At 40.4% G+C, this 20599-nt stretch overlaps 1 protein-coding gene across 1 annotated transcript in view; it reads right to left on the bottom strand.

The window, feature by feature from the left end:
• The window catches only part of LOC134002192 (E3 ubiquitin-protein ligase HECW1), a 70082-nt gene extending 63650 nt beyond the window's left edge, over window positions 1-6432 (bottom strand). Inside the window, exons 1-4 of the mRNA XM_062441489.1 lie at window positions 6406-6432; window positions 3765-4080; window positions 2969-3076; window positions 458-552 (exon numbers count right to left, since the gene is read on the bottom strand). Coding sequence (XP_062297473.1) covers window positions 458-552; window positions 2969-3076; window positions 3765-4080; window positions 6406-6432 — 546 coding nt within the window. The remainder of the gene's footprint in view (window positions 1-457; window positions 553-2968; window positions 3077-3764; window positions 4081-6405) is intronic.
• Window positions 6433-20599: the final 14167 nt, after the last annotated feature.

Raw genomic sequence — 20599 nt, forward strand, 5'->3', positions numbered from 1 at the left:
TAGCAACCCTGAACCCTCTTAGGGTTCTGATCTGTATAACACTAGATAAATGTATTCTTCCGGGCAGTGTAGAGAGGAAATAAGTGAACTAATGACACATATAGTTGTGCATTGGAGCTTCACTACAAGTGAATTACAGTCACAGAGGTTAACCCTACCCCCCACACAAAGGCAAACCAGTACCAGCATCTACTGCAAAGGGAAGGACATGATCTAGCACTGGCAAACACAGCAAAATTGTGTTCAATGGGCCACCTGGCCAAGCTGGAAGAATCACTGCCAGGAAGTCCCAGGTCTCTGCAGTGGTAAATGCAGAGCTTTTACCCCTGCACCACCCACAGGCACATCCCCCTTATACACATTACGTAAGACCGGTAACCAGGATGCTACTGTTAGTACATGTAAACATACAAGATTGGTAACACATGTTAAAGTCATGAGGTGTGGAGAGACTCACAGGTGCAGCGCCCTTCTTGATGGTTACGCTGGGTGTAGTTGCCCTCAGTGCTCCGGTGACACCGTGGTAGTACCTGAAGCAGACCTGGGTCTCAGCTGAGGACGAGACATGGTTAGGATGAGATGGGAGGGGAGGGGAGGGGCGGTGGCAATGATTAGAGACAAAATTCTAGTTAGTTTCCTTTAATCAGCACTGAATCTTACACCACATCTCTACCTGTTTTTTTAAAATGTACCATTAAAACAACAACATGCTGATGATGTTTCCAAAGATTAACCTATTTGCAATTTTTCTGAATCAGACTCCAGCAATGAGTTCCTGCCTTATGTCCCATGTGGTCAATGATGAGAACAAGCATGTGTGCAATATCACAGGGAGAAAAAGAAAGAAAAAATAAAAGAAAGGGGAAAAAAAGAAGAAAAACAGAGGTAATTGTTTCAATGTCGTCTTGTCCTCAGAGGCTTTCGAATCATTTATGGAACTAAATGAAATCACATTATTCTGCAATGGTGATTTTCAGTTTTGAGCTAGTACTTTTATTTATTTCATTAAGAAGTTAGAAGCAAAGAAAACAATCTAATCCCTTTTTAAGATCTATATATATGTATTACTCCAGTCATTTGTAATCAGTGATAGTCCATTGGTGACATTTATCATTTCTGGGACTCCATACTCTTAGAAAATTGGGGAAGTAGAGCAAAAAAACAGCTAAATGCTTTGGGGGACACAGAGAGATTAAGGTCATAGTAAAGCTCTGTGTTTCTCTGCTTGTTTGGCCGGAGCCACTCAGATGCTTTGATAAGAAGAGAGGACACACACACACACACACACACACACACACACACACACACACACACACACACACACACACACACACACACACACACACACCCAAACACACACACAGCTACACTGTATATGAATGACTGAATGTACAAAAGTTTTAAAAGGGTGTAACAGAGAGGGAGCAGAAATATAGCTACCATTTCTATTTCCACAGAGTTAAATGGTTTAATAACACACATTATGAAAGCAATAAACTGAGAACAAAAAGCAAGTGCATAGAAAATCCTCATAAAAACACAGTAGGAACTATTAAATGCTGGTTACAAAATAAAGTAATTATACAGTATATTATCCACGGTTTGAACATTTGCTGTGATGCATCACTGCAGCTTGGTTAACTCTGTTTTTAATCATTAAAAGGTCATTTTTATTGGAAGAACTACAGCACGCAGACATCAACACTGTCTTTATCAAACAAATAACGCCCTTGAGCAAAGACCTTAACCCCAACTGCTCCACTGCAGCTGCTCAGTGGCAGCAGATCAGACTATGGTTGTACTGGGCAGCTTCCAGATGTGACTGTGTATAACAGTGTAAATGTGATTAGGATGTCCCTGCAACAGAAAGACTTTCTCTGAGTAAAACTCTAGTATTATAATGGTAATGGTGTCTTTGTGGCTAGTATTGGTTTTAATATCATATGGTTTTTCAAATGCTTTTCCATGCTGACAAGAATAAATGTTTGGGGGGGGGGGGGGGGGGTTGAATACTTGGAACAGTTTAACATAACAGCTTCAGTCCTATAAAGCCTAAAGCTGCTGAAAAAGCCACTTCCACCTCTGAAATAGAGGTTGGTGTTACTAAAGTGGAAACACCTGGGCGGCTTCACGCTGATAAATGTATTCTGTGTGCAGCCACGTAGTCTCTCTCACTCTCACACACACACACACACACACACACACACACACACACAATTCCCCACGTCCCTAAACACAACAGTTATGCACTGTTTGCAACTGTCTCCTCGCACCTATTCTCTTTTCCTCTCTTTACTAATGATGTGTCACTGTAAGCGGTCCTGTTGCTTTTCCAGATACAGCACAGGCTTACAGTCATAGAGTATATAACAACACTGTCATGTGATTATGATTGTTTAATGTAATTTAAATTATCCCAAGTAGTGATGACTACAGGTATCAGGTTCAGCAAAGTGCAGCATGAGAATTAGATTTTCCTCGCAGGTTACTTTAGTAGTGATGATGCAGGATGACATCACCAGTGAAAGAGTTACCCGTCAGTCCATATGACTTAATGTTTACAGTTCTTTGTTTCAAATAAGACAGTTTGAACACTTTTTTATTCCTGACAAAGTATTCGAGTGCTATTTTTTTACATCCAGGCTGCATCAGATCAATGATGTTTTATTTCATCAGTGCAAACTATAGGAATAATACCAAGATGGTTTGATTATAATGGCTCATGATTCAGCCAACACTGACGTGATAGACTGCACATAGAACCTGGCTGAAAAACTGAAGAAGCAGAATTCCAAAGAGAAATTGCCAAAAATAACATAACAGCTAATACAACTTGGATGAAGCCGTAAAAATTCATTGAACAGTGCGATACAGGCTGTTTATGGAAGACCTTAACTTGAGCTGATTTTAATGAGAAACTCATTTCCTCAGGGTAAGTTTTCTTGGGAATATTTTTTTTGTTACTTACAGTCGGTGAGGTGGGAGCTGCAGTCGATTTTCCAAACTATCTGTCCCTTGTGAGATCCGTTGATTCCGCGGTTCTTATAGTCCAGAAAGTTCTCAGACAAAGCCTCATCTGGGGAGAGAGATGAAACGAATGGAGACACACTGCGACTTCAACACTCCAGAGTTCTTTTGAAGAAGTATATATATATATCTGTATTTGATTCTCTAAATCCAGACATGTCAATGGGGTACCCTTCACGTACCGATGGGGCCTGAACCTCAAATGACTTCAACACGATATCTCATTCAATCTTAACCAGGCCTTGTAAACAACACAAATGTACTATTGAGTGGGTGAGTGGGAAGCCAGTGAGGGATGATGTTTTGGATTTTGGATTAAGAACAACAGCTAGTTGGGTAAAGAGTCTCAGTATTGGCACAATTGGGTTCACAATACAAAAAGGGCTTTATTAAAGGACTCACAAAAAAGTATATGAAACATATATTTTTTTAAATTTACCTTTACTAGTATTTAGACACAGAGATAGTTTTGGTTTAATTTGTCCAGATTTTGAGGAATCAACTTCTAAGATTTCGGCTCATAATGTAATACCAACATACGTTACAGGCATTCTATTACGTTATCAGTTTTTATAACTTTTTTTTTACTGTATTATACATCGTTATTAGATTTTTAACACATTACAAAAAGTCACCCTTCATTGAAGAATGAAACAAACTGTGGCCAAACACTTTTGAGGCTGGTGTCATTAAGTATAGTTCAACCCCTTTTTTTAATGTTGTCATGTCTCACTTACCTACAAGATACATTCCGATCCAGTCCCCAGCATCTACCTCCTCCTTGATGTCCCATGTGATCACCAGGTCTTCAGACTGGCCTATGGTGTAGTGAGAGGAGCTGATGGTGAGGGTGGAGCGAGCATCCGGGGAAACCAGATCAGTGTCACTGGTGGACCGTGACAGTCCCAGCATGAAGGCCTCCTGGTTCAGACCGTTGACAGCGTAGGTGTCCGGACCGTAGCTGTGACGATCCTTACAGCGCTGGCGGGTCTGGCTGCTTCGGGTGGGGGAGGCCATGGCCGCCAGACCCAGGAACCGATTCTGGTACAAATTCTGCAAAGCAAGACACAGCAAGAAGGTTTTGGAAATTTTCCACCACGAACTTTGACCCAAACAGTGACAGTCTATTAACTACTAACTTAGTACTGATAACTAGGTACAGCAGGCCTGAGTGTTGGATTTCTGCACATTGTAGTGGTATGCATGGAGTAAGACAGATACCTGCAATTTAAAGAGTTTGAAGGATTGTGACTTTATTGTTTTTATCTCTCCAAAACTAGAAATACAAGAGCTAAGAGCCAAGAGAGCCAAGATGCCACTATAAAGTTTAGAGCAAAGTAAGCACCTTTTTCACGATTTTTTATTGGATTGGAAGTTTACACTTCACAGCCAAACTGTAACCCAGGATAGTGTTACATTTGTCAAATACATGAGTTAGTCCTCATCCTCAAACCACTGAGGATTGGGACATGTAGTCTTTTAGCATTATAGCCACTAAAAGCATTTGAGACTCTTTACAAGCATTCTTATTTGTGGTATAATACATTAAAAAGGCAGCTGGAGAGTTATAAGAGACATAATCGATGTTTATCTGCTAAAAATGAGAAGCCTGCATTTCTCCAGTTTAAGGGTCTTGGTATTGAGCGTACTGGCACGCTGTCACAATATCACCTGAATAGAAGCAACACATGCTTTTCCTACTATGACAAGTCAAAATGCTGTGAAAAAGGTGTTTTGCGTACCCTTGCACAAGGGATTCAATGGAAAAGATGCATGGGTGTACTGGATGTGATGCAGAAGACAAAAGCTGGCCTGTCCATAGTGCAAGCCAAGTTGTCCTAATTCGCTAAACAGTCACAGCTGGAGGTCACCGCTGATTATCTTTCTTTTTCTTTATTAAAACAATGTTACACAATGAATAATCTCAGGCCACAGTTTGTTTAGCTTCACTGTAAACAGATGAGAGCTGCTCTTCATCATTTGCATTACTGATAGTTTAGACACTCGTGGCAGATTTGCTGCCCTGAGTGGTTGATACATGTGTCAGTGAAACCACGAAAATTCCCTCCACTCAAAATATGTTTGTCTTCTTTGTTCCCATTTGAATGTCTTGATGTATTTGCGGAGTTTGTTTTTACATTCATCTGCTGAAAGTAGAACGTTTCTCTGCGCTCACTGAAAATGTGATTTTAAGGGGTGTGGGTCTACATGCATGATTAATAGCTTGGAAGACAATCCTGCTGTAATATTCAACACAGGTGTGATGTGGAAACTTGAACCCTCCAGTGTACAAACACTGAGAATGGACTTTACAATGAAGTGAAGTAGGAGATATCTGGCGTCCTCCAGTTAAACATCTATATTTATACTAATATATTTGCATATTCAGTGATTCTGGAATTTTTAATGAGGGAAGATGTCATTTCAAGGATTTTAATGTTGTAGAAAAAACATATCAGACACATTATTGTTGTAAGCAGAGTATTTGTATATGTCTTAATACGTGTCAGGAGTGGATATTTAATGATTAAAACTTTGAGATATTTGTGGACAAATATTATTCAGCACCTGATATGAGGTTAAAAAGTCTATAGGGTAAGGGTTGTATTTTCCTATGGTAGTTCAGTCCCAACAAAATACACATACTTTGTCATTCATCCTATTTAGAATACACTGTTCAAGACAGGTTAATGAATGTAAGAACCTGTGTAAATGAACCTGTGAACATGAACCTTTTAGAACTTCATTTAAAAGTTGTGGCAGGACCCATTAAGAGTTCAGTGTCTGCTCATCACGGATGCTGTGATCACCGCAAGATGCAGCATCATTACCCGCCGGTCCAAATGCGAGGGAGAGTTTTCCCATCCTGGGATCTCAGATCAGATCAGAGAATGCTCCAGTTAGAAAGGAGCTTCAGGGCACAGGGCTCAGCCAGCCTCGACGGATCGGTCGGAATGCCGAAGCACTATGTGCGTGCGGTTAGTGATGAGGAAAGGTTATCTGCATGCAAAGCAAAGCAGCATTTTCATGTGCTTGCTTGTGTAACCATAGGATACGAATGTTATTGGAGCTGCAGTATCGTTACAGTTTCAGCCTGGAGTTATAACAATATGGTGGTTTTCTAGGAGATTTGAAAAATATTGTTCTTTGTGAAAAAAAAGTATGATATAATCAGTTTACATTTTGGCATGAACATGATTTGAAGATATTGAATGTATTAAATATGCTATATATATATATATATACATATATATTGGTACTGACACCAACCTTCCCAGTAATGGTTGAATCTTACAGACAAAGCAGGCAAATGGGGCAGGTGCTGGGTGGTCATGATGGCGGGTGAGGGGGTGGGGGGGGTGGGGGGGGGGCACTGACCTTGATACTACAGAGCTGCATCAGCATAATGACCAGTCAACCCAAAGCAGACCAAAACCTGAGGGAAGGGGGAGGAGAGGGATGCCGTGTTACAAACCACAGAACAAAAAAACAGAGGCAGTGAATGCAGCAGGTGTAAGTCAAGTATGGCATTAAGTGTGCAGTTACGTTAGGGGGGGGGGGGGGGGGTTAGGGTTATTTGCTCAATTATTGAGCAAACGGACAAACAAGAGGGAACACAGAGAGACGAAGACATTGTGAACTCTACACACAAACATGGAGAACAGAGACATTCAGCAATGAGCGGACATAACATCACCGCCGCTAATGATGTTCAAGACAGCAACAAAAAAAAAAACATCCCGTTAGATATCATGTGCATCAATTGATGGTCACATGGTACATATGCTGCATTGAAGAGGCATGCCTGCAAAGGAAGAAAATATTAGCAGTCCAGCAGTCTGGTATGAAGGGTGTGATGCAGTATGACTGACTGTGCTGTATGCACTGTATCTACTGTAGTGTGAGAAGACATCAGTTGATTCCATGTGAAATATAGATTGTGCGATAAGTCCAAATGGAAATAATTATTATAATTATAATAATATTATCCACAAACAGTTATTATATTCTATTTTTGAGTACACTGTCAAAGTCAAAAGATAAAATACATTATAATTACTTGAAAGGACCGTAATTAACTGAGTTGCAGTAGATAATGGGATGGATATAATTTCATGTTGCAGTGATAAATCAGAAACTATTATATATTTTATAGATAAAAAATCTAAAAGGATACACAATACACGTCTCAAGCAGCTTGGACAGAAACATACAGTAGTGTTCAAATGTCATTTGTTTGTTATGATGGAAATTATACATGTTTCTGGCACCAATAAAGTCCATAAAGTTAAATGTAAAGTGGGTCAGCAGGGGCACATAACCTCTTTATACACAGCTGTAAACACAGAGAGGCAAAGAACAAAGATGATTTATTTCATTTTAGTGAACCTGTGAACATCTGACTATCACTCCTGTGTTGGGAGCATCGCAACATCACACCTGCTCAGCCACACATAATTCACTGAGAAGAAAACCTGAGCTTAAGCTTCACTTTCTTTCACAAAAATCACCATTTTATACCTAAATGTTTTTATTGGGTGATGTAAGGTGGAGAAATGAAGTCGATCACTGGCACCTCAACTCTCAACTCTCAACCATCAATTATGAACTGGCTTTATATACAAGTACAGCCTCTTACAAGCACAAACCAAAGGATGTTTTATCAATGAATCCATACAAACATTTCTATGCAAAAACATTAATGTCTCTGTCCTAAGACCGAAAATGTTGTTAGATACAGACACACACTTCCTGTTCAGCAGTTTGGATCTTTACCTCGAGGTACCAAAACTGTTTCAAATGCTGAAAACATTTGGGTAACTGAAGTTATAAATGCATTTGTTTGTATAAAAGTGATTCATCAATGGATTAGAAAGCATGTGGTAGTCAGTTGTTGTTATGCATATTGAAATAATTTAAAATTAGCCAGTTAGCATCCAATACTCACCATGCGTTCTATTGTCCACTATGGTAACATAACTTAGCCCTAGAGGTCTGGGCTACAGTACAATGGGGAGTGGTGCAATGTAACCTATAGATTAGCCTCACATATATATATATATCAAACTGGATTGAATAAACTATAGAATTGTATAAACTAGATTATGTTTGGCGAGCGTGAGACTTATTCTTATCGGACATGGATTAGCACCTTGACAGTGACCGTTTCTAAAGGCTGAAGTATCCAAGTCTAACACAAAATGTATGCCTGTAATTATTTGAAGTTGGCTTAGATATGTGTTCTTATCTTCACAGCGAAACTAGTTTTTTTGGCGTTTGTAGAGGAAAAAAAGATACGTGATGTGTTTTAATGCAGCCAGGTTCACTAAACACTTCACAGTTCTATATTCTCCTGTGTGAAAGTATAACATTTGAAATCCAAATGCATTCCTGACCGTGTAACCCACTTCCAGTGATTCAACTTACTGCTGCAAACAACAGCAGTGTTCAGATCTCCTCATTATTGTATTACAATGCTTTTTAAAATTGTTTTATTCTGTCACTGTTTATGTCCAGTCTGAGTCTATGAGACTCAAATCCACTGACAACATTTCGTATACGGCTGGACAAGAGACTGAGGAGCAGTTGTCTTGCCCTCCACTTATACCTCCTCATTTGCGATCTCTCTCTCTTTTTCTTTTCCCCCTTCCCCTTCGTGTGTCTGTGCTTGATTGCAGGAGTGGAGACAGGTGTTCAGGAGTCAGGCCACCAGCTGCCATCAATCATGATTAGTCCTGCATATACGCTTGGTTCAGCCTTCACCTCATCACCAGATCTTAGACCCTGTTAGCACAGTCATTCACATCTCTAGCCCTCCTAGAATCAAACGGTTTTGCCTGATATTCTGCATTTTGTTGCCCTCTTTTCTCATCCGTCTTCCAAATGAGCTCTGTACAGCTCCCTGCTCTCCAGATTCCCCTCCGCCTGGTTCCCCTCAGCATTCCCCTGCCCTTCTTGGTCCAGCTCAACACCACGGACTCAGCCCCCGGGTTCCAACTCTTGCCCAAGCCCACGTCCCAGTCTCCCAGTTACCTCCCAGCAATAAAACTATCTTTCAAGACCACTCACTGCCTCCTGCCTCAGTGTTTTGCACTTGGGTTCTAGTCTAGCTCCACTAACAGCACCTAAACAACATAGCCACAAAAAAAAGCCACTATTCTGAACACTTTTAACCCTAACCCTGATGTTTTACACCACATCAGCCAAAGTGCTGCTGAGCAAAAATGATCAAAACGCAGGTGTGTTTAATATCAGTATGTTGTAAATGCAAGTTCAACACTCTGCTTTTCAGTAAGAACCTTTCAGAGAACAACACTTATATGCTGAAGCATCAAAACAGGGCTTGAATGCTTTGAGCTTTAACCAAAGAAAGCTGTTCAATCCCTACTAGTGTTGACAGATATGTGGTGCCAACTGAAACTCATCAGGTGCAATGAATTTAACTGTATTCTGATTTCATTATCCAAAAATAACACCAAGAAATCCTTTGTTGCTAGAATAAGGATGGCCTGACATCGAAGAATTCTTTTTTTTTTTTTTTCATGAATGAGTCTTTCAGCAGTCTTATAAGAGACTCCTGTGGAGATATGACTAAAAGGGGAGGTGGTAATAACCTACAAACGTGCAGACACAACCTAGTGCGCACCATGACACACATATGCAAATAATGTAACAGATTATACTGTACATACTCCTGCTTCGGTCATGTTCAAATCCCCGTAGTCCTCATTATGTAGTACCATAATAGTATGGCGCCATAGCGAGCTACACTAACACACGTTTAGTAATCTCCAGGGATATATCCCAGTTGTCCTTTCTACTTGCTCTCACACTGGCGTAATTAACCGGTATAATACTGATCAAGACGACATGATTATTAATTCAGCGCACATGTGGAGTAGGCTGTAAGGGAGAGACTGGAAAGTCTCTGCTGGGAATGAACTGATCCAGTACTGTGGTTCAGTAATGATCTCTAAAAAGGTAACCCTCCTTCAGCTTATTGTTCGACTAAGGATGAGTAACCATAGCTACTGTATGATCTAATCTAGCTGTCCGCATGACTTTCTGTGGTAGTACGTTTCGAGTGAAAGCTGATATGCACTTTATGGGTTGATGTGTTTCATGGAAAAAAGAACTAAAAACATAAAAGACACTGATATATTGTTTCAGCTGCCAGTAGCACTTAACCTGAGCTGGTTCTCCTGAGATAATTGGATCCGAATTTCTTGCTGTCAGATAGTGAGCATTGGTACCATACACATCTTCATGATTCTATAGAAAGACACTAAACACATATAACAGTGAGTATTACTTGTGGAGTCTGGCCTGGTTGCCTGGCAACCTCACGGGGATTCAAGGAAGTCACTGTACAACATATTTTGATGCTGTGTGTTAATCAAACCTGACATAAGGCATTGAGTGAGCTTTAGAGGTGCTGACGGGTAAATGTACTACATATTAATCATCATAGTAGTACGATACAATACTACAAAGCCAGACAACAATCGGAACTTAAACCTTTTTTGATCACTTTTCCATATTAAGATATCAGTACAAAAACAAGTACCCTTAAAGTGATACTGATACCAACTGAGTACTTCATTAGATACCCATCATGTGAATAGAAGCATTAAATGGCATAAAATACCACCACTCCTCCACATCTAAATGATTAGATTTTTACACAAATACATTTTAAAAGTCTTCAAATTAATATTTATTAATCAAAGAACGCTTGCGTTGATTGGCTGTGAGCAAATCCATACAAACAGTCATATTTTCTAGCTATTGGTGCAAAAATGATGGATTGCAGGTATATTTTGACGGGAGACATTTCAATACTTCTTGGAATCGATTTGTTTATTCAACACCTGCTTAGAATAAGTATGTTTCGTGGATTTGAAGCACTCAAAGTCAACATAGACTGAATGATGTAGTTCAACCTTTGCTACTCAGTTTCAACCGAGCGTGACAGAAACAGGGTTGAGAAAAGAAGGCTAAGTGTACCTCTTCACTGTTGCTGTGGCCCATTTATCAGTAGTGGACAAAATAATGTCCTTTTCTCATTTGAGCATAAGCCTTCACAGGGAGATGAAGGCTGTCTTTTTAAACCGATGTCTTTATGGGTCAGCCTTTCTCAAAGAGGGTCTGTAAATGGCTTGTTATCTAGATATACAGCCTCCAGCACGACATGAAACCTCAGCGCATAGAAGATGGATACAATGCATGATGAAACGCGGTTGCATATGAAGAGCTAAACACGAGAGTCTACTGGGATGTCGAGCATTGTCAGAGCGCTTTGTCTGTCTTTGTGCAGTCGCCTATGACAGCTTCTGGTGAGAACAGGCCAATCAGCACTCTTCACCACTGCTGTCTGCAAGCACACAAGGGTAAATCTGAAGTGACGTCATTGTTTACAACCAAGCGGCAGAGTGTGAAGTCAATGCGGAAGGATCTTGCAATCATTAGTGGCTGGCAGTGAAAAACTGTGACTGTATTGAATTCAGAATTCAGCAAAATATTCTATAATCTCCCTGAAACCCAAAACAGCTGACAGTCAAACACATCTTCCACATGAATTTAGGATCCACTTATTCTTCGTGTAGAGATATTAAGATCAATTGTTTTATTAGAGATATTATGGTGTAATTATGTGCAGTGTTTATGGCCTCATATTTCCCTGTGGTAGCCACACAATTGGTTATAACTGTTTATGTGAGCAGGCTGATCTAAGGCTGCAACTACCAATTATTTTCCTTTTCAATTCATCCAACGATTGTTTTTTTGATTAATCAATTAATTGTTTGGTCCATAAAACATTACAAATATTGAATGATAGCCATCACAATATTCTAGAGCAGTGGTTCTTAAAACCTTTTCATTCCAAGGACCCTTAAACTGATACTTATTGGACCACAGACCCCCATTTATAAGATTTTGTCACAGAGATGTTTTATTTGTCTAACATAGTCATACATTCTGGCATTGTGTTACTTATGACTTACTTACACTATGAACTATAGTGGAAAATAATCCATTCCCCTTTTTAATAGGGACCTCCTAGAACCCACTCAGGAACCTTTTGGGGTTCTCCAGACACCATTTTGAGAACCACTATTCTAGAACACAAGGTGACATAACCAGATGTGGTGTTTTGTCTAACCATGAGTCCAGAAACATATTCAGTTTACTATACTGTAAAACCAGGACAAGGAGTAAATCCTCACATTTGACAAAACTAAACACTGAATGTTGGACTATAATGCTTCTCAAATTCGTTGGAGATTATTTTTTCTTTCCTCTGACCAATTGATCAACTAATCATTACAGCTACAGACTGACCCCTCCCATTTAAAAAAAAAAGACTCAAATTAAAGACTGCTCACTAGAAGACAATTAGTATAATTTGATTTCTTCCTGTTAGTACATCTACCAATCACTACTACTACTCTAATTCAAAGATTATGCTATGTCATGATACATACTGTACTGATCATCTTCCTGTTCTTGTGGGTTTAGAAATATACTATCTTGGTCCCGTTGTGGCCCATAGGGACATTACAACTATAAACATCTATGCTATGAAAACATATTCTTAAAGTTACTGTTATTGTCTCTTTCTGACAAGTAAACACCATTTACATCAGTTTTAAAGTGGTAATAATCACTTGTGTTTTTCAGAAAGGTCAGATATCCACTTAGCATTGAGCATACAAACACAGTTGCCCAGCATCAGCATACTACTGTTATTTAAGGTTATTAAAAGTAATTGAATGCTCTTTGAAACCCACACGCTGTATATTAAAGCCAAATAACCAAACATAGCCATCATACAAGTGTACCATTAAACAAATATTCATTCAGTGTCTAATTTACATTGGAAAACTGGTACAACATTTTAAGGCATGACTGTCACCATCAGTATTGCCCCTATCAATTATCATTGTCTCCGGCACAAATATAATGGATAAATTACCTGTTAGAATATTTAAGATCAATCTGTATTTATGGAAATAATAGTAGAAAGAAATGGGTCACTAAAACCATTAGGATTTATCATCATGTATCGGTCGCTATCACTTAATGGTGTAATGCCACTCAGAAGAAAAAAAACAGCAACAACCGAACACCAAATCCTGTACCACCCTTATACAAACTATAAAATCTAATTAAAGTCTAAGCAGGTGTCGTATTCCTTTAAGGTATACAGTGATCTATCCATAGTGGTCTACTGTAGTTAAAAGTGTGTCAGGCTGCAGCTGTTCCACATCCACAGCATCAAACATCAACTCCTTACTGTCAGTAGAAACACACTGATTCTACTCCTGCCAAATCACATCTCTATTCTTCAATAAACAGACTATATTCCAAGTTTGACTTTCATAAAACATTCAAACATAACACCAATGCTAACACTAATCACTTATCCAGCATATAGGGTGGAGAGTGTCTGCTGTACATCTATCTATAATATCTCAGCACAGAGCAACAGACTGAAAAACAATACAAATGGTATATACAGTACAGCACTGCATGGTGAATGCAGCCAACAGCTGTTCCAGGTATTGATGTGAGCTTTTTCTGTAACTGGACTCCGTGACTTCTTCACAGGACTGTACCAAGTTTTTGGAGAACAATGTGTTTGTTGGTTTCTGATAAGATTTTAAACATTATGCTCCTCAATATCAGTTTAACATACTATGTGCACTGAGATAGATAGATAGATATACTACATGGTTTTTTCTGCCTTTCTCAGCTTTCACTACCAGATAGCAGCATGAGTGTCCAGACCTTGATTAAAACTCAACTAGTTCATCAAGTTGAATGACACCAAACATTTCCTACAAGTGCTTCTTTGTAACCTTCTACAATACAGGCCTCATCAAGTGAAGCGATGTCTCTAGCAGCTCGTACTTGGTGTTTTGTTTTTTTTAATTATTATTTTCAACTTCTCTTTTCATGTGGTAGAGATAAGAAAATCAGCCTTACGCTTCAGCATAAATCCTGTTGATTGACAGCAGGCTCTGCACCAAGTTGGCATTTTGATGTTCTCTTCTCGTCAAACACATTCTGATGTCTGCCTAATTATGTGGGCAAACCATCACCATGTCCATCACTGATCCCCCAAATGATTCACCCAGTAGCACAACATCCTACCCTGTGATCACAGTAATAAAACATGCAGTAATGTAATATTGAAAAGCACCGTTCTGGTTACATCTTAAACATACTGATTGATCACTTGGATCAGACATGTCCAAACTATTCCACAAACTGTGTCTGCAGGTTTTTTGTTTCAACCAATCAAGAGCTCACAATTCAACCAATCAACTGTCTGAAGACTGAGATCAGTCCTGCCTGGTGTGCTCCTGGTTGGTTAGAATGAAAACCTGCAGCCACATGAACCTTTATGGAATAGTTTGGACATCTGTGACTTAGTAGACAGACATAATATTAATCAGTGAGTCTTTATAGTTAAATTGAATTATCCTTATTTAGTCATTTTTCAAGCAAAACTGCAAATCATCAACTTCTCCAGTGTGAGGATTTGCTTTTCTGTGTTTAAGGTCTTTGTAAAATTGAATACCTGATACTTTTGAACAGTTCGGACAAAACAAGATATGAAAGAGTCACCTTGGTCTTTGAGTTCAGTCTCACTACACCTGTCTGTTCTGCCATGCTTTGAACTCTGTGATCAACACAGACAAAAGCGAGGAAGAGGGTTTTTGAGTCGGTGTGGAAGAAAAATCCGAGCTGTATCTTGTGTATCAGAGGCTGAGTCACTAAAAGAAAACAGTCTTTGTCAATGTCAAATTTCTGCTCTTTCCAATTTTTGTAATGCACACTGAATGACGGCACCAGCTGTCTCATCTACAGACATCAGGACATAATGATTAATACATTTACATGAGTCAAACTTTAGACTAAATATTTCCATCCCACATACCTGTATAATGTCAATGGTTTACTACTGTTTATTGTGAATGTCTGCTTGCTTATTGGGAAAACATGAATGTACCTGTGGATATTATTCTGCCAGCTTATATTATAGGCAACCAAGCTTTGCTACTGGGCATCAGTTATTCTCATGGGACTAATATTCCTCACAGACAATCAGAGAGAGCCTCTGGGAAGTGTGCCAACCTCTGCAGAGCTTCATTTATAGAGTCTAACAAACAAGACCAACGTTACACCACCAGAAACCTTTTTTTAAAAATCACACTTTTGTTGCATGTACTGCACAATATCATCCTGAACTGGCACCAAAGCATAGCTGGAGAAAAATATGCATATTTATGAGCGTATTAAAAATAGCTAGGGGAAATCAGTGGCATCCAGGAATGGAGAGGAATGGAAAACCACCAAAACCCAGTTTACCCTCCTTGTTGTTTGCAGAATTGATTTTATGCTCTGGAAGCTTTTTCAAACCCTAGTTATTTTTTTAGAGGAAACAAATAAGAGTGTAAAAGTGATTTAAATTACATAAAATGGTATTGAAAGAGAAATGGCTTGTATTTTTGCTGTATTTTGGCAGTGGTTAGTGTTATAATGGTCTCAAATGAAAGCTATAATTTCCCCATGTAGCTGAAAGTCACATCTGTGTGAAAAATACAGTCATTTATGTCACAGTACCAGTTTATATAGACTATCACTGTTGTTTTTCAATGACAGGCTTACAGTTTGCATGACAGCAACATAAAGGGAAACAAAAGGAAGAGGGGGGCTACACACATGTGATGCTCCTGTGTTTTAAGAGGATTTTGAGGATGGGAATCCCCCACACAAAGAGGGAGGAGGAGGGGTGTGAAGGGGGGGAAGCCTCTCCTCCTATGTGGACTCGTAGTAAAAAACCTAAATGAAGAGCAGCTGGGGCCCTGCCGTCTCCAGCGCTCGACACATCTCGACTCCACCAAACCCCGTTCGATAAAATAGCTTATTTTAAACGTGAGCTGGTTTGTTGGCGCGTGTTGACATTTTACAGGAAAGATGACTCGAGCTCTTCTCACGTCCACATCCGATCTTGGATTCGGCGCACGTCCACTGCTCACAACACGCCAATGAACGCTTGTTTCATTTACTTATATAAAAGCAACTTTTACGACTGACGCGTGTTGGTGATTGAAATTGTTATCTTAAAGCTGATGAATTTTCTATGAAGTTCTGCTTGAGGTTTAAGCTCCATGTTGAACAGAGAAACCCAGCGATGTTATATTCTTATGTGCTGTCGATAGATCGGATGTGATCAGTCCGTGTGTTGATAAGCACTGGGCGGATCTCCTCGAAACAGACAGTGACATTCACTATATGATAGATGTGTGCGGGCTGCAGAGCGCTGGGCCGCTGCTGGAGGCTCATCACACATCATCACCTACTGCAACACTGCACAACACGTACCTGGGAGAAAATGAGCTGCCGGTGGATCATTCTCCAGAGCTGAGGATGAGGAGTGAAGATGTGCACCTCTCCTAATATCCAACCAGCCGCATTTCGACGGTAAAAGAACAGGAGAAACACAGATAAACAGCGTGCGACAGAGAGGCTGTAGTCACATCCTTTCCTCTTTCTCTGGACCACAGTCAAGCTAGAAACGCAGTAGTCAATTTCCTGCTGCTTTCAAAATAAGACTGTATATACTAGGTAATCGTGGAGGGAGTTAGCGGCTTCTAATCAATATTTTTGATAAGAAATGCATATGCTGTTACTATCATGTAATCAATACATTTGTAATAACAGCATTAGATATCCGAAATTTTCTTCGTTAATCGATTTATGTGACTATAACGCAATATAGTCTTTAATGCTGAAGGTCTCGTTTCCGGTCACGTTGAGGATTAATGTGTGAGACTTGACGCAGCTGGGTACCAAAGGCTCTCAGCCAATCCGCGAGCGCGCTTCGCTCCTCGCGTCTCACGACTTTCAGGAGGTGCATATTACTGGAAGTGATCCTCAGTCAGTAAACAGCAGCTTATACTAACAGCTGCTGAATAACACAATGAACTACAGTGACTGAAGGTGGCCATTATCTTTTATTTCTAATTAGATATTTAAATGACTGTATATTTACTATGCATTTTTATGTCCAACAACCAATTACATAACTGGTTCAACCTTTAGTCTTTATTGGCAGACTGAAAGTGAAAGTGATTTTATGAATAAAGCATATTTAGGAAATAAAGAACATTTTGAAATAATGCTGGGATTTAAAAAAAAAAAAAAAAAAAAAAAAAGCTTTTATTGTGAAAAGAAGCTAAATGAAATGACATTTTTTTTATATTGAACTAAATTTTCAATTTAGTTAGTGATATATATTTATTTCAGTTTCATGGTTATGTATAACAGGTTTTCAATATGGTTAGGCCTATCCATAATGTCCATAATGTCCAATTTATTCAGTATTTTATATACTTTATTCATTGTTGTTTATTCATTCATTTCATTTTATGCTGCATAGTGATAACAACATGTTTGTAATGTGATTAGGTGTCACCCAGTGGCTACACAATTAAATATTAAAGTATATTGTGGTCATTTGAAATTCATAGAAAGAAAATCATAGAAATAATCAAAATGAATTTTTAAAAATTGAACTTTAAATTGAATTTTATTTCATATTTGTATAAAAATAAAAAACAGTTTCCATATTAAGCCTGGTCACTTAGGGGATTCTACATTAGATAGCTCATCACAGGCAACCATCTACAGAGACCGCATTAATTATAAAATGTTTTACACCCACGTCGTTCATTCAAAGCCAACTTGTAAAACCATTATATCTGTTCAGAATCTGTATTGTTTGTTATTTACTGGGAAATGATTTAAAAGGGTGTAATGTAACCACAAACAAAAGGAAGATGAGGTACACGCAGTCATTAATAAACTGGTGGGTGTATGAATCATAAAAAGCAGAGGCACCATAGCAGTGAATAAGACACAAAGAAGAATGGAAGGAGGAATAAACAGGAGAGGTGGAGAAGAAACAAAGAGGTGGTGTAATATAGAGACAGAGGATGTGGGCTTAGAGAAATGAGGAGATATGGAGAAACAAAAATAAAAAAAGGGAGAAGGCTGTAAGGAGGTGGAAAGATGGAAAGACACAAACAAAAAACACAGAAGAGAAAGTTCCAAACAGGCACAAAGAGTGATCAGCAGATGGATGAGGTCAATAGAGTCGCAGTAAAGTGGTGCTTCTGAGGATACTGTGGCTCCATCTGTTGTGTTGTCTTTAACAGAAGAATCATTTCAAGAGGAAATGAATGCAAAGACTCTTCACTCAACATAAATTTACTCAAGTGTCTGTATTTTCTACTTTTAGACAGAAGAAAATAGAAAATCTGTTTTCAAGTACCGCTTGCTATGTGATGTGTGACAAATCCTTCATTTCACAAAACAGAACATGGCCTCCACCACCAGGGGCAAATCCCATGCAGGGGCTCTCATGACACTAGGCGGGCGCAGTCTCAGTGCCCCCCTCAGAAACAAAGAAACAAGCCTGTGGGACCCCACAGTGACTCTGTCAAGCAGAGGCCGCCGACTTGAGATAGCGGCCACAAACACCTTCAGAGTAGACTGAGAGCATCCATTGTCAAAGAGACGCTGCAAAATCTCCAAGACAACCGTCACAGAGCAGCGCAGCGGGTCCACATGCCTCTCGGCGCACCACCGAGAAAACATCCGCCACCGGCACTCGTACTGCACCCTCGTGGATGGTGCCCTGGCCTGAAGAATAGTGGACCGAACCAAGTCACTGCAATCTATCAAGTGTGGGTCGGGCCCTGCAACGGCCAAGCCCACAGGCGGAGGTGGGTCGGGCCCGAGTGCCAGATCTGACCCTCCAACTGCGACAGGAGGTCCCTCCTGTCGGGGAGGCGCCATGGCGAGCTGTAGCAGAACCTGCGCAGCAACGGAAACCAGGTCCTCCCTGGCCAGTAGGGGGCCACCAGCAGAAGCTCGCCCAATCGTGGGCCAGGGCATCCTGCCCGAGGGGGCTGGAAACCTCGGCCCAAGAGAACCACAGCGGACAGTGGGTCGACTCCTCGGAGGCAAAGAGGTCCAGAGGCTTGTGCCGGGAGAGCAAGTCTGCCAGGGGGTTCCGAACAAAACCTCGGTAGGGTTATCCTGCCATCCTTCAGGTGAGCGACGCCCAGGCAGGGGGGGCAGAGATCATGGCCATCCTCCAGTTCCAGGGGGCCATGCAATCAGCACAGGAGTGCGACATGGCAGCGACACTCCTTGGGTAACCCACACCGGGGGAGCGCAGCCTTCACCGGGAGTCCCCACCAAAGCCGCCGGTAGCACGAGCGGAAGTGCTGCTGCTAACCACGAGCGAACCAGCGTGAGCGGGAGCACTGTGGCCGGCACAAACCTAAAACAGCGGAAAACTACCAACGCACGGTACCCGGGTATGAGCGTGAACGCCGCCCCCAGGACAGCGAAGCAGTGATACACGCTACTATTAACACAAAACCACAGAACTAGCTGCGTCTACAAACGGCCTTTAACTACAAAAGAAAGACGTACCTCGCAGCAAAAAGTAGCTGCGGCCACAAACACGAAGCTGAAGGCAGGCGTGAGCGGGAGCACTGCTGCCAACACAACGGCTTTTTACTCACTCAGATAAGTCTCAATCCCGCGTTGTTGTAGACGAACAGCTCGTCACAGCCTCTGGAGGGCGAACAAAGTGTCCGCGGCACCGATCAATGGGATCGCGAAGCTGCCAGCGACGACTGTCAAACACAGTAAGAACAACGAGCAGACCATACGTGCAAGCGAGAAGATGAAAAGGAACAGATCCTCAGATGACACCAGAATTTATTCCCCCGGGTCAAAGGTGACTTTGGCGGTCAGGAGGGATGAAATAGAACTATTTTTGTATGTATCAATCTGTATGTGTAACAAAGCACAACAGAGTAAAAACTATCAGGATTTAACTGTTCAGGTTGATTTAACAAAACTACAATAAGAGTTACAGCTAAGGAAAACATAGCATTCTGTATCACTCGAAATAATCTTAATGTGATAGCAAACCTGTGTTTATAGGTCTTCATGATTGTAAACACTTGAAAGCAGTGAACAAACACCAGATACACAGAGCACCTGCATAGCACAGCAAGCATTTCGTTGAGCAACTGTACAATGACAATAAAGTCTTCTAAGTGCTAAGTTATGCAGCTAACATCAGCTAATGTTTGGTTGTACGTTAGCACACTGCTAACATTAGCTGTCTTGTTAACGTGCAGTCAGACAGCTGTAGTAACAACTTTGCTGCTACATTAGAGCTAACATCACAATAACAGCATATCTTGACAAACTAGACAGTGAGTTGAATGTCCAGACAGGTAACATTCAGTGGCGGCTGGTGACAAAAATGTTTGGGGGGGGGGCGCAATTTGATAGTTGGTGGTCCTAGGATTAGTGTCAAATAAGCCGTAGCACCACTTCATACCGCAGCAAAAAAATAAAAATAAGAAAGAAAAACCAATCTAAAAACAACACAACACACTATAATGTTCCCTGGTTTGTCCCAGTATGTTATCTCTGACCCACAGAGAGAGGAATAAAAAATTATAACCAG

The sequence above is a fragment of the Scomber scombrus genome, chromosome 20, assembly GCF_963691925.1.
Source record: "Scomber scombrus chromosome 20, fScoSco1.1, whole genome shotgun sequence".
NCBI lineage: Eukaryota > Metazoa > Chordata > Actinopteri > Scombriformes > Scombridae > Scomber > Scomber scombrus.